Here is a 14604-nt window from a genome sequence, read left to right as displayed (position 1 = left end):
ATATCAGAATGCTGAGTTTATCTTGAATTCAAAAGCATGCAATGGTTCTCGCAATATGAGATTGGGATTTATGGATTCATTGCAGTATAAGAGCACATACATCCCAAGGACCGTATATTTGCTTGTGTGAATCATCATGACATATATTTATTGAGACTTCTCAACCTCTAATTCCGGTCCGACTGGTCCATATACCTTTTCTAGATTCTTCTGTCTAGTTCCAAACAAAGTACCTATCAACCACACCCAAAACGTTTCTTGCGGTAAAAATTGTCCTACTAGTCGTTTATAAGACTTGTATGCTGGGAACTAATAAAACATAAGTCATTTTCAGCTAAATCTCATTATACTACACAATAATACTTCATATTTAACTCACTTTTCTACTTGTTATCCATTCAGTTAAGAATGTACTTGAACAAAACAATATACTCAACTGTAAAAGATCAGGAAACAAACAAACAATAAGCCAATTTAATAAATCCCAAAAGAAGAGATCCAAAACATACAGCAAAACAAGGTGCCCAAACGCATCCATCTCCCCAACTCCTTCTTGTAACTCCACTAGATTGAGATCCAGCAATAACAAATAAAGCTTGAGTTAACCAAAATATTTGTTCAGAAGCGAAATTAGCATGTCTTGACCATTTAAAAATTCCTTTTGTAGGAAATCCAGGATGATATTTTAAAGGATAAGCAGAAGGTTGAGGTAAATTTTTATTAATTTTTAATTGTTTATTTGGTTGAATAAGTTTATTTGAAGGTAAAGATTTAATTAAAGAATGTTTATTATTTTGAAATTCGTACATTGTTTTATCAGTTTTAAATTCCATATATAAACATCCTAAAGCAATTATCGTTATTATCAAATCGGCGATATTCAATATAACAGTTAAAGGAGGAGCTGAATGTGAGTATTTTTTTGGAAGGTATTTTGAAATTGTTTTAAAGTTTATACCAAATGATGATGTATTAGCTAATTCGCTTGGAGGTAATGACATTATAGCGTAAACTGGTAAACTTAAACTGAAAAGTAATAATGGTTGAGCAATTGCAATTACGAATATATGTACTAATGAAAATATTGGTCGAGGTACTAATGCTCTAAATGCTGTATATCTATAATCTTCTGATTTTAAATTATAAAAATCCCTCTTGAGTGCGTGAGATAACAATCGAATTGACCAGAGTATCTATGCAAATCATCGTCAATCGTTTGCTCATATAGTCATTGTCAATTGTTTTCTCCTGTTAAACACTCACTTGTAAGCCGAACATCAAGGCTACTCTTGGTAAATTATGACCATATACACTACCTTCTTGATTCATGAATAACCAAGCTACCAATAATCCCGAACAAAATGGAGTATAGAAAGGCCATAACCTATCTACCCAACTAACATTCCCACTAATCAAACCTAACGCGTAAATAATTGGAATACTGATGAGAGTGAATATCAGCGGGGCATGTAGAGGATGAGTCGTTGATGCCGAGATAAAATTGGTTGAGGATGGTTGAGGATGAGATGCGATGTGTAAAACTAGGGAAGGGAATAACGAGAGTACTGGGGTAGGTAAAAGTGGAATGTATGGTAAAATGGGTTTCAGTAGGGTGATAGCAATCTTGGAGGACATGATTATTATTCAAGATCACCTTCAATCTTGAAGACCTTACTCAATGAGGGTATTATACTTCCACCTGATCTTATACGACTACATACACCAACAATACCATCTCGATTCAACATCTTCTTTCTCTACCTTGCATGACGATGATGATCGTCCAGAGTGGAGGGTTCCTTGAATATTACGTAATACTCAAGATTTCCTCCTTCGTCTTTCATTCTTCGCTTTCCTTGTTTTCATAATACTTGACATTGACTTTCGACCTATTGAACTTACCTGATTCGACTAGTTATTCTCACCTGCCCAATTCTCATCAAAGCTCAATAGCAGTATCCGCAATCACCGTCATCATCTCAACGCCTTAAATTTCAATCTTCCTATATACTCAAAGGCAACCTGGAATCCTTTCCATAATTCGCAATAAAATCGCCGTATCACAATCCACGTTAATATAATAATAAAATTCCAATCATCATGTCAAAGGTACTGACAGCACAACTAGTCGTAAGTTCAATAATTCTCTTTCCAAAGTTTTATTTCAAGCTGATTAAAAATTTCCCCCTTCTAATGAATGATTTAGAAAATTGTCGTTCCAGCAGGTAAAGCAACACCTACACCACCAGTAGGTCCAGCATTAGGTGCACGTGGAGTAAAAGCTATGGATTTTTGTAAGGAATTGTAAGTTAAGATTTGTTATAAAATTAATCAATTTGCATTTTTATCAATTTATCAATTTCAATACAATTTTTACTCAAAAAAGTCTGATTAACATTTTACGGATTTTTATAGTAATGCAAAAACATCAGAATATATACAATCAATACCAATTCCAACATTAATTAAAATTTCACCAGATCGTACATTTACATTTCAAATTCGTACACCACCTGTATCATATTTAATTAAAAAAACTTTAAATGGTGATATCAACAATGAAAAAAAACAAATAACTTTAAAACATATTTATGAAATTGCAAAAATAAAATCTTTAGATCAAGATTTAAATTCATTAGGTTTAAAAAGAATTTCAAAAAGTATAATTGGAACTGCTAAAAGTTTAGGTGTTGAAGTTGTACCTTAATTTATCTATTCTTTTGCATGAAATAGGATATAAACATTTATTGCGAGATCGATTCCAACAGAATTTGAACGTAGATTGTATGTTAACAAATCATGTTGACCTAGAAGTTCAACATTCATTTGTACAACCAAATTGACCTACATTCGAAAATTCCCTGTTTGACTCGCTTCGTTGTCAAAGATCACGTCCTAACAAACGAACCTCTAATTACAAATGATTTGAAGTTGTACTGTCGATGCCGAGCTCAACGTTTTATACTAAATTTCATAGGCTGGTGTAGCAAGGCAGTCTACCTAAATCTTATGGAGCACACGATGAAATAAGAGTAAATGCTAACAAGTGAACAGACCACTTTTCCGCGCAAATGTCAAAATATCAAAGTTCAATTCATATTCATATTCATAATCATATTCATATCCTAACTATTCTATACCGCTTTTCTTACATTTCTTCTTCATCTATACATGTCTCGTAAACTTGATTTTCTGTTTTATTTACCCCATCCAAATGCCTTTCTAGCTTCAGCAGCTTTTTGATCTTCTTCTTCTTTTGTTAATTTTTTTGTTCTAGTTGGAACACCTAATCCTGCATATACAGCAGGACGAGCTTCAATAGTATCTAACCATTTCTTTACATTTGGGAAAGGTGTAATATCAATTCCTGCCCATGCGTAACTTCTTACCCAAGGGAAAACTAACAAATGAGTTTGAAAAGATAATCAGCATTATATAAAGGGAAGATAATTTAATAAATTCACCATTGATATCTGCTACGGTATATTTCCCACCAACTAACCAACCTTTACTTTCTGGTTTTTTAAGTTGATCTTCAAGTACGGAATAAAGTCTAGATGTTTCTTCTTGATATCTATTAATTCCATATTCAATTTTTTCAGGTGCGTATCGGCTATGAATCAATTATAAGATTAGCAAGATTACCAATAAAAAAAGTAAAAAAAAAACTTTAGCGATCTAGCGAAGTGAGGGAAACAAATTTCAATGAAGATTAGGATAAGATTATGGAAAAACTATCAATAAAAACATTTCTTAACTAGTAAACTTACAAAAAATGATTAGCTTGACCTTGCATAGGTCCAACTCCACCATGAGCGAAAAAAATCCAACTAAAAATATCAGATTTTAATTTAGGATCTTGAAAAGTAAATTTAAAATCTTTATCATATTGATCAATTAACCAAATTAAAATACTTGCAGATTCCCAAATATTATGTCCTTTAAAATTATCATCAATTAATGCAGGTATTCTACCATTTGGATTAATTTTTAAAAATTCAGGTTTTTTTTGATCTTTTTCTGAAAATCTAATTGGAATAAAATCATAAATTAATTGTTTATTTTCAGGATATTCTTTATGAAGTTCTTCTAATAAAATTGAAGCTTTTATTCCATTTGGTGTTCCAACTGTATATAAATGTAATTTCGCTTCATCATTTGTAGATGAAAAAGATTCTGGTTTTTGAGCAGGTTGAAATGGTTCAGACATTTTTAATTTATAATAATTTAAATAACGAGAAGAATTTAATTTTCTAATTCTATGTAATTGTTTTATAGGAAATATTTGAGATCGAATAGATATTAAAGAGATCCTAAGCATTTGTGGGTTAAGATCGAAATCAGATTGAACAGATAAGAATCACACCTCTTTATATAAGTATGAGACTCCTGGATCTCATCATCTAATCTTGTTGCGTGTCTGCTTACTCAATCACCTCATACTCGTGATATGTCATCATATAGACCCCACCGGAAAATTCGGGTACGGCTTCAACCGAATATCCCCTGCATCTGATTACACATCATTAATAATACATCAAAGGCACGACCCAGAAAAAAACAAATCCGCCTAGATATCACATCTACTGTCGCTCACAATCATGAATAACGACAGTGAGAGTTATACATGTCAGTGGGCTCTCTCAAGATCCGCTCGAACATACTACTTCTCTCCAATCGATATCAGCTTATGTTCTCCTCTTACATCCACGTGAGCAGTCTTGAACTTCCAGCGTGGCCAGCGCAAAAGCAAGTGTACAAACGATTTTACGTAATCAGCGATTTTGGACGCGTCGATTTCCATCAAAGCATCCCATTTGAGCTTTATAAATGACTATAATGATCAATGGAAAGAACGATTCAAGAGCTTACTTTGCTGCTTATATCACCACACTCGAATCACAGACGTAGCATGATATTATAAATTCATTAAAAAGCGAAGCGATGGGCTCTTCAAGTGATAGTGAAGACGATCATGAACTTTTATCTTATGGCGAACCTTCAAATTCAGATCCTTTACTTTCTAATGGCGTAATTAATAATCATGAAAATCTTTCCTCTTCATCATCAAGATCATCTAGAAGAGGAATTTCAACATTTCATAAAAAATATCCAAAATTATATTTGATTTTGAAAAAGTGGTGGAAACCTTTATTCGCAATTTCTTTACCTTTTTTATTATTATTCATTTACGCAATAATAAATCCACATGTTAAAGGTTTACCTCCTTTACCTAAAGTTAAAGTTCATTTCTCTGATTCTGATGGAACTTTTAATTACGGATCACCAGGAGTAGAAAAAATTTATGAAGAAAAAATTGTTGAAAGTTGTATTTGTGGAGTAACGAATGAAGGTAAAAGGATTTGTGATTTATATCATGAAGAAGGTTTGAAGAATTCTAGATTAGTACAAGGTTCTGGAGCTAGGATACGGCGAGTACTTCAAAAAGCTAGAGAAGGAGGGGCTTTAAAAATTGGTGTACTTGGTGGAAGTGGTAGGTTTGACTCTTGACTCGCCCAACAAAAAGATGTTATCAGTGACTAGCAGCTAAACGTTCTTTTAGTATCGGCATGTCACGGTGTTCATCCTAGTGCAGATTATCCACAAGGTGATCCGTCCGGTCCAGGATGTTATACGACATTGTTAAAAGAATGGTTTGAAAAGACTTTCTCTGATGTAAGTTCTCAGTCTGTCTGTCGTATCAAGGTCAAAGCTGATATCAATAAAAAATGCTCAGGCAGATCACCAATTTATGAATGGTGCGATTGGAGGTATGGATTCCAGTTATTATGCGTTTTGCGGTACGCATCATATAGCTATAGATACGGATCTCATCGTTTTAGAATTCGATGTCAACGATCAAGCGTGAGTTCAATAGTGTTTCAACCAAGTCCAGTTCTAATGTTTGAGCTCGCATACAGTGATTTGCTATATCAAGCATTTTTTGATCAGCTACTCCGAGCGCTATCCGAATTTGAAACACAACCTGCTATATTGATTCTAGGAGCTTGGTCGCCGCAAGTAGCACAAGATCAAGGATACGGTGATCCTCAAATCGTCCACGCGCCCATCGCACTGTACTACGATGTGCCATATCTATCGATGAAGAGATTGATGTTTAACCACTACTTGCGATTCCCCAAATCCACGGCAGAAGCCTTTTTCCAACCTGATTTGGTTCATCCCAAAGCAAGGGGTCATGTAAGTCATATACGCAAGGTTGACACGATCGGTATCAGACAGACGCTGATCTAACCTGATTTCGCAGCGTATATTGGCAGACTTACTGATATCCTATCTCGAATCAGAATTATGTATGCTCACTCACTATGGACTCCCTGTTGTTCCTTCGTTATCAGACACAATATCTACTTCCGATCCATTCCCATCTTTCATCGATATTCCATTCCCATTAGATACACTTCACTTGATAGATCCGATAACACCTCCACCAGGATGGGAAAAGACTTTCGATCAAGCACCCTTAGATCAATTAAAGCAGGAGAATAGGAAATTTGTGTTACCAACTACACCTTATTTCGTCCCGCCTGTGGGAATGTTCACTCCTTTACGTGAAGTTGTTAATCCAGCCAAGCAAGATCCTGATTCTGGGAAACATATAACAGGATTGATTCAACCTGAATTATTCTGTGCGGATGCGAATGATAAAGAAAATCCAATGAAACCTACTACTTCAGAAGGATGGAGGCAATTTGTCTGGAATGGCGAGAAACATTATTGGGTATCTGATACTCCCGGTTCTAGGATTAGAGTGGAAATCAAGGTCACCGCTGGGCGGTGAGTCATCAATGATTTCTCGGATCATCTATTTATAACAGCAATTACTGATATGGGCTGTCATTTGCGTAGAGTCGCGGTCTATTATTTCCGAAGTCAACATTATAATTTAGGTGATGCCAGGTGTTGGGTAGATGATAACGAGAATGGAGCTGTTCATTTGGCTGGATATTGGAATAAACAATATAACGTCGCGATGTGAGTCAGAGATCTCATTCATGATAATCTAAAGGATTCCAGAACTGACTTAGCAATCATAATTCCACAGCGTTGCATATATAGATGAAAAAGTTACTTCAGGGGATCATTAGTAAGCCAAATCACACCCCTCTCAGTGAGGCGTAATGCCTTAGCTGATGACATAATATTTTTAGCGTGACGTGCGAGGTCTCACAAAACACATCACATCCTCTCAATCCAGATGCTCATCACTTTAGATTGACAGCTATAATGGCTACTTGATGACGAACTTCGTTGTGAATGACTAGGCTTGGTCATGTCGAGGGGTTTTCGTGTCAATCACTTTGTTTGTATCTGTCGTTTTTTACGTGTTATTCGATTCAAATATACTTGCATACTATATACATTGTTCATCCTGATAATTACACACTCGATCTAGACTTCGAACATTACTGAACGGATCATTACCAGTACTATCGAAAAGCTCAAACCTGTTAATCGTATAGTGAAATGCGGGACAGTTCGGGAAGAATGTTGATTATTAGCACGTAATCGGTTATCACCGAAGGGTATTACCTCTTTCAATGTTATCGGAAAGAACTTTTATGAAGATATTGAGCTGAGTTGCTGTCCATGAAATGTCTATCTTGGATAAAATACTTGTATGAAGTTCATCATTCTCTGAATCAATAAATTTCGCCAAAAGAATGTCTTCAACACCTCCTTTGAAATACGTTAAAATCAATGGAGCGGATTTGGCATATAAAGAAGCAGGTGATGCTTGCAATCAATTATTTATCACCTTACACGGAGGAAGGGGATTAGGTCAGTATTATAAAACCTCAACATATTTTGAATTTATTAACATATCACGAATATAGGATCACACGAATCAGATTTTGAAGCATATCGTCCATTAAGTGATAAATATCATATAATTTCTTTTGATTTTAGAGGACATGGTCAATCTTCTTTTACACCTCCTTATACATTTAAACAAATAGTAAATGATATAGAAACAATACGTATTCATTTTAATACCATTTATAATAAAATTGAAAAGAAATTAGTAATTTGTGGTGGTAGTTTTGGTGGATTTTTAGCACAACAATATGCAATTAATTATAATGATAATTTAACTCATTTAATTTTACGTGGAACTGCACCTTCTTATGAACGTAAGTTTTACTCATCCTTTATTTGTAATTATTAATGTAATTTTAATAAAATCTTATAGATGAAGAAGAAGCATTTCAAGTACTTGAACAACGATTAAACAAAGCTCCTTTAGCTTCAATTAACATGTTAAAAAAAGTTTTCAGTAATTTTAAAGATGATGATGAAATGAGATTAATAATGTTCGCTATTGGACCTTTATATTCTGAAATTGAATATAATCCGGATAAAGGTTTAGAAGTTTCTAGATTAAGGAAATTAAGTGCAAAAGTTCATAGTAAATTCAAAATTTTTCGCTTTCTCTTTTAAAAGTCTTTTCTTTTTTTTTTTGGGATGTTTTTGCTCATTATTTTATTCTACGCTAGATGACTTGTATTCTGAAGAAGAAAAATATTTCGATTATAGACCTAAATTAAATCAGATAAAGTCAAAAACCTTGATTATTGTTGGTGATAAAGATTGGATATGTCCGCCGAGTGAGTATTCAAATGGAATAAAAAAGTATCAGATTCTGTATAATCCGAAGTAGCTAAGATGTAAATTTACATCCGTAGGTCAATCAAAGTTGATACATGAAGGAATACCTGGATCACAATTATTGATCGTACCCGATGCAAATCATTCGGTACATAGTGAGAAGAACCAAGAAGTGATAGCGGCGATAAGGGAATTTGTGGCTTAGTATAAACTCTCGCACTGATTGATCCAGGTGTTTCTGGACATGATCCACAGGATATGCTGGATACCGTTATGAATTGAGGCAGCGAGCAAGGGTAACGCCAAACAAAGACTTTAGGCGAAGTATAAACGTTCCATACAATGCATGAATACCCTAGACCCTATGTTACCTACACAAACGAATTTTTAGATCAATCAACAACACCCAACTGGCTAATTCAAGCGAGAATATTAATTATAACAGTAATATAAAAGTTCTAACTAAATCACATTAACTCTAACACCTTCAACATTCTTTTCATAATCTTCATATTCTCCATTATTTTGAGCTTGATTTCGTGTAGTAGTAGGACTTTCTAAATTAGTTTCACCATCAGGTAAAATCCATTCATCATGAATCATATCTCCAAATGATCTTTGACAATCTTCTTGACCTGGTACTTTAAATATTAAACATAATATCCAATAAGCTAAACCTCCAGAAAGGAAAGATAATTCCCAACCTAAATAAAACATTCTACTAGCTGAAATTGATACAGTTACTGTACCGAATGAACCTATAAATCCAGGTAAAGGAATAATGAAACCAATAATAAAAGCTACAATTGATCTCCAATTGATTCCCATCGTAAAGAAATATTTTGATTTTGTTGATCCGTCATATAATGCTCCAATATCTAAATTACCTTTTCTAACTAAGAAGTAATCAACTAACATAATTGAAACTACTGATCCTTGGAAAATTGAATAACCTCCAAGGAAGTTCAAAAAAGTTGGTGCAGATGTAAGAATGTGCCTTTCGTAAAATATCATTCAGCTATTACCTTCTTCTCGAAGCGAGATTATATACACATGAAACTTACCATGGAGTTATAGCAAAGGCAATAATCAAGCAGAGGAATTGACCTCGAACGATGTTCACATATTTAGGTAGCATACAAGTGATATCGGCAGCGAAAGCTGCATAGATTGAAGAATTAGCGATCACTCTAATAAAATAAGATTGAAGGGTAGACCTATACTTACGAACAATGTTACAAGCGATGGAAGTACCCAAAGTTGCAAAACAAAAAACGAGGGAAACGAAAAATACACCAGCTCTGCTCTTTGATGTATAAGTATGATCGAGGATACCATTGAACAGATCATATGGGTTCCAGAATGCTTCTCCCCACATATTTTGAACAGCAGCCTAAGGTAATGTCTGTCAGTCGTTTCTCATTTTTCAAGAGATGCATTACATACAGTTGTGATTACACCAAAAGCAGCACAGACAATACCCATGGGTAGACCAAGGAGTTGACCAAAGACTTGATCTCTCGGTCTTTTACTGTATCGTGCTAAATCAGGTACTGTGACGATCAAGGCGGAGTTGGATCCCATGACTGAAACATAAAAGTAGATTAATACCGCTTTCTTATTATTGGTTTATATAAGAGAAGGTCGTGAGCTTACCAGAGTTGAATTGAGCAATGATATTCCAAGCATAGATAGCGACGTTCGACTTATCAACAGGTGTACTTAATACACCAGCCGAAACTCCTCCGTTGGCTTTAGTAGCCCAAATGACAACTCCTAAACCTGCCAAAGGCATTACAAATGACTTGACACTGAAAAGATGTTTGATCTTGGTGGTATGAATAAGCATGAATGGAATTGTAACAATGAAAGCAAGTACGAAGCCAATCAAAACTTGTAAAGTGATACCTTGAGATTCCGGAATAGTATTGGTCAATCTTTCCCATGATGGGAAGATACAACGAAGCATTAATGAGATGAATTGACCTTCAAAGTAAAGTTGAACTCCACCCTACGAAGCAGGATTGCCCATATTAGTGAAATCTTCAGGATCACATATTGAGCCTACTCACCCAGATGATACCGAGAATAGCACGGATGAGTACAAAGAAGTAATGACCGTACATCCCGAAAGTGGCTCGAGCCAAAACAGGGTATCCGATATGATATCTTGAGGCGGCAAAACCATTTGCGATGATAACAAGGGCGGAAACTATTATAAGTTTCGTATCAGCTGGAAAATCAATATCTTCTTCGATAGCGGTATCACTTACGTATATTTGCGAATAGAATAACGAGTAAGGCATTTCCAACTGAAAGCTATTTATAATCAAATGAGTCAAAGGTGTTCACAGTTGTTCTGGCTTGGCGAGGTTGGCTTACACCTAAAGCGATTAAACTAGAACCAAGCGACCTATTCGATAATGCAATATTCAGCCATGTGAGGCTTTGGAACAAACCATCGCTGTGACCAAAAGACTTACCAAGTAGTGATGTTCCAAGCTTCTGACCACCAATATGCAAGGTAAGACCATGCTGTCCAAGTCCTCCTCTCAGGTGGAGAAGGAATCAAGTCTTCATTAATAAATTTCGATTTCGCACTATCAAGAGTGATCGCTTGATGAAAGTTCTTGGGCGATGAGAATGTAAACTTGACTTTCTCCATGAAAGTATAGTCGGAAGGTGGAGCCATCTTGACCGTATGTTCGATTGAATCGCTTGAAACTTGATGAGAATCCGGTAAGACAGTAACTTGAAGGGTTTACCAAGAATATGGATCGGGGAACAAATTCGAAAAAAGAGACTAAGCTCTTATATATTCGCAAGCATGATACGAGTAGACCATGTATCACAAGATAGGAGATCGACCAAGAATAGAAAGATTTCGAAATTCAATCGGGTCGACACGGTTCAAAGGTGAAATTCGATGATAAGAAAGATAATGGTTGAATATCAAGGCGCGAGACCTGAACCAAACAATTTAAGTTTATTTAAAGTGCTTATCCACCGATTTGGGAATGGGCAAAAAGTCAAGCTGAATTGCCTGCCGGTTGGCAATAGAACTTCCAGAAAACTGCCTGTCGGTAGTGAAGAGACGATAACCACTTTTTGCCCTTTTTGCCCGTTCGGACATTACGGATCCGGGTAAGACGAGTGTAGCAAGTGGAGGATAAGCGATAAGCCCACGAAGGAAAGCACATAGCGACAATAACCCCACTTGAACCACAATAGTAATCTGGATCACTCTCTGAGGGATTGACAGAGCGATTCTACAACCTACCATCTCTAATTCGAAGTTGGTATTTGATCAGCCGAAAAGCATCTGTCATAATTTTGTTCTTTCATCACACAAATATCATCCAACTACAAACATGCCTACAGCTGTAACAACACCCAAGAACCCCTTACACCCTTCTGTCCTGCCTCGTCTCGATAAGCAGTATGCGGTGAGTGTGGATCAGCATGAGGATGTAGCTTGGGGCTAATGCCAACGTGCAAAGAGCTTCTACAACAAGTATATGGCGAATGCACCTATGATCCAGGATTTGCCTTGGGATCCCGCAGTCAGATCGAGTCCCGCTGTACCAGGAGGTGCAGGTGAGTCATTTTCTGTCTTTTGAGTATTCACGCATATTGCTGATACCAGGATATAGCTGCTTTACCTGTCTCGAAGACTGAAGAGTACGTTATACCTGACAATAAGGAAGTAGATGTAAATTTAATCATTTGTCGCAGTATCAATCTCGGAGATTTCTCTATCCGTGTGTTCTACCCGATCGAAGCGCCCGAAGGACCTCTACCGATCTTCATATGGTATCACGGGGGAGGAATGGTATTGGGAGGAATCAACGCAGAAAATCCGTTCTGCACCAGGGTAGCCAATTCTGCGAAATGTGTGGTTGTTACTGTAGATTATAGAATGGCTCCGGAATATCAGTTTCCGATTGGTCATGAAGATGCCTGGACAGGTGTGTTTTTCTACTCATTGCTGAACAAATAGCTAACTCCCCGCATACTCACGTAGCTTTCGAATGGGTGTACAAAAATGGGAAAGATAGGTTAGGTGTAGACGTTGGCCGATTTGGTATAGGAGGTTCGAGCTCTGGAGGGAATTTGGCTGCTTTCGTATCTCAAAAGGCCGGCTTGGAGGGTATTCCGCTCAACTTCGTGAGTTGTTCTTCGCTGCGGCTATCTATATCCAGATTAGCTCACACGACCTCCTGTCGTAGATGGTCCTCGGTGTACCAGTATGCGATAACACGGCTACTGCTGAAAGTTATAAATCATGGAATGTCAATCGATACTGTCCTGGTCTTCCTGCACCCAAAATGCTATGGTGTGAGTCTCCATTCACTTTTCAAGGATGTGCTGGTCGTATTGAATATGGTCATAATGTTGATGCTGGACCATTTGCAGATCGAGATCAATACCTGCCGAAAGAAGAAGATCGTTCCGACCCAGTTTCTTCTCCCTTATACGGCTCAGATGAATCTTTCACATCGAGTGTCGACAAGGTATTCATCGCTCTAGCTGAATTAGATTTACTTAGAAGTGAAGGAGAAGCTTATTCTGAGAAGCTCAAATCCTTTGGTAAAGATGTAGATTGTCGAACTTACCCAGGTGTACCTCATGCTGTGCAAGCTATGGATGGCGTTTTGGACATAGCTAGGAAATGGATCAAGGATATGTGTACTTACGTCGCTGTCCAATTTGGTCGACACCCCGCTGATGTAGCCATGGAGGTGAGTGGACAAAGAGGTCATCCTTTAGATTGATCCCCTCAGTTGATATTTGAACGTATGATAGGATCTCTACCCGGAGAACGTAGAGGTGGACGTACCTCAGATCGAAGGCGGTGGCCCATGGTTGAAGCTGAATTCCCCCATGGTATTGGGTGAAGCGCCACTATATCGAGAAGAAGATAAAACATTACACTATGTAGACTGTCTACAAGATCCCGCTGAATTGCATATTCTTCAGCTCGATAATCAAGGTGAAGCAGTGGGGCAACCTAAAATATATCAGTTGGAAGAATCAGTAACGGTACATTTCTTCCGAGAAAACCAACCGGGTTATATATGTGCATACTTCGCTGGAGTAGCTTTCATGAAGGAAGATGAAAATGGACAAATGAAATTGGAAATATTGAAAGAGATCATACCACAAAACGAGAGGAGTATAAGAAGGTTCAATGATGGTGGTGTTGATTGTCAAGGTCGATTCTGGTTAGCTGAAATTGACAGAAAAGGCTTGAGTCTGGGTATGGGTAGATTACCTGCAGATTATGGAGAACCATTAGGTAGATTATGGAGATATGACCCAGATGGATCATTGCATCTAATGGAAAAGGGTTTGGTCTGTGGTAATGGCTTAGCTTGGAGTCCAGACAATAAGACTAGTGAGTCAAATCACAATGTCCTCTTCGTCAGAAACAGATCTGAATGCTAACGTCGATCTATTTCGAAGTGTACTTGAACGACTCAGCAGCTGGCTTAGTATTCGCATACGATTTTGATATTCCAACAGGAAACATTTCCAACAAGCGATTATTTATCGACAGAAGGGATCTTGGAGGTGAACCAGACGGTATGGTAGTTTCGGTCGATGGTAATCTTTGGATAGCCATGTGGGCATCAAGCAGAGTGATGGTCTACGATTCTCGAGGGACACATTTGAAAGACATCAAGTTCTCAGCTAGAAATATGGCTTGTACTTCTTGGGGAGGACCAAAATATGATACTCTATACATCGCTTCTGCTATGGACAAACGACCGAACAGGAGAAGCGATGATGATGGAGGTCATTTGTTCAAGTACCAGGTCGGAGTTGAGGGTGTAAGAAAGTACAAATTCAAGGGCTAGATATGGTATATTGGACAATATAATAGATTATGCAGATTCCGGTTTTCTTGGGATTATTGTCAAAAGCATTTAAGCTTCTCAAGTCAGACTATCACTCAGCAAATCAGGATCG

The 14604-nt window shown here is 36.9% G+C and overlaps 7 protein-coding genes across 7 annotated transcripts; 4 read left to right on the top strand and 3 right to left on the bottom strand.

The window, feature by feature from the left end:
* Nucleotides 1-147: 147 nt before the first annotated feature.
* Nucleotides 148-1635, bottom strand: I206_105783 (uncharacterized protein; the record flags this gene model as incomplete). Its single annotated transcript, XM_019156333.1, has 4 exons — nucleotides 148-309; nucleotides 380-436; nucleotides 510-1193; nucleotides 1264-1635. The coding sequence occupies 4 exons, from the start codon at nucleotides 1633-1635 to the stop codon at nucleotides 148-150; spliced, it is 1275 nt and encodes a 424-aa protein (XP_019010135.1).
* A 465-nt stretch (nucleotides 1636-2100) lies between these two features.
* I206_105782 (mitochondrial 54S ribosomal protein uL11m) lies at nucleotides 2101-2707 on the top strand (the record flags this gene model as incomplete). The annotated part of the gene is made up of 3 exons (XM_019156332.1): nucleotides 2101-2130; nucleotides 2207-2304; nucleotides 2416-2707. 3 exons carry the CDS (start codon nucleotides 2101-2103, stop codon nucleotides 2705-2707), a joined length of 420 nt encoding a protein of 139 aa, XP_019010134.1.
* A 490-nt stretch (nucleotides 2708-3197) lies between these two features.
* Nucleotides 3198-4210, bottom strand: I206_105781 (uncharacterized protein; the record flags this gene model as incomplete). Its single annotated transcript, XM_019156331.1, has 3 exons — nucleotides 3198-3400; nucleotides 3465-3613; nucleotides 3771-4210. 3 exons carry the CDS (start codon nucleotides 4208-4210, stop codon nucleotides 3198-3200), a joined length of 792 nt encoding a protein of 263 aa, XP_019010133.1.
* Nucleotides 4211-4944: 734 nt separating this feature from the next.
* Nucleotides 4945-7260, top strand: I206_105780 (uncharacterized protein; the record flags this gene model as incomplete). Its single annotated transcript, XM_070203190.1, has 8 exons — nucleotides 4945-5494; nucleotides 5564-5676; nucleotides 5738-5865; nucleotides 5922-6201; nucleotides 6269-6798; nucleotides 6871-6996; nucleotides 7067-7108; nucleotides 7173-7260. 8 exons carry the CDS (start codon nucleotides 4945-4947, stop codon nucleotides 7258-7260), a joined length of 1857 nt encoding a protein of 618 aa, XP_070059291.1.
* A 425-nt stretch (nucleotides 7261-7685) lies between these two features.
* On the top strand, nucleotides 7686-8836 carry I206_105779 (uncharacterized protein; the record flags this gene model as incomplete). The annotated part of the gene is made up of 5 exons (XM_019156329.1): nucleotides 7686-7803; nucleotides 7860-8156; nucleotides 8216-8431; nucleotides 8520-8630; nucleotides 8709-8836. The coding sequence occupies 5 exons, from the start codon at nucleotides 7686-7688 to the stop codon at nucleotides 8834-8836; spliced, it is 870 nt and encodes a 289-aa protein (XP_019010131.1).
* A 257-nt stretch (nucleotides 8837-9093) lies between these two features.
* I206_105778 (uncharacterized protein) lies at nucleotides 9094-11323 on the bottom strand (the record flags this gene model as incomplete). Its single annotated transcript, XM_019156328.1, has 9 exons — nucleotides 9094-9628; nucleotides 9696-9792; nucleotides 9859-10024; nucleotides 10078-10217; nucleotides 10288-10642; nucleotides 10704-10843; nucleotides 10905-10950; nucleotides 11014-11044; nucleotides 11115-11323. 9 exons carry the CDS (start codon nucleotides 11321-11323, stop codon nucleotides 9094-9096), a joined length of 1719 nt encoding a protein of 572 aa, XP_019010130.1.
* A 679-nt stretch (nucleotides 11324-12002) lies between these two features.
* On the top strand, nucleotides 12003-14492 carry I206_105777 (uncharacterized protein; the record flags this gene model as incomplete). The annotated part of the gene is made up of 9 exons (XM_070203189.1): nucleotides 12003-12077; nucleotides 12132-12228; nucleotides 12285-12312; nucleotides 12367-12599; nucleotides 12656-12798; nucleotides 12861-12969; nucleotides 13048-13373; nucleotides 13438-14029; nucleotides 14098-14492. The coding sequence occupies 9 exons, from the start codon at nucleotides 12003-12005 to the stop codon at nucleotides 14490-14492; spliced, it is 1998 nt and encodes a 665-aa protein (XP_070059290.1).
* Nucleotides 14493-14604: the final 112 nt, after the last annotated feature.

Source organism: Kwoniella pini, chromosome 8 (assembly GCF_000512605.2).
Source record: "Kwoniella pini CBS 10737 chromosome 8, complete sequence".
Taxonomy (NCBI): Eukaryota; Fungi; Basidiomycota; class Tremellomycetes; order Tremellales; family Cryptococcaceae; genus Kwoniella; species Kwoniella pini.
The sequence above is the reverse complement of the archived record's forward strand: the minus strand, read 5'-3'. Positions and strand labels throughout refer to the sequence as shown.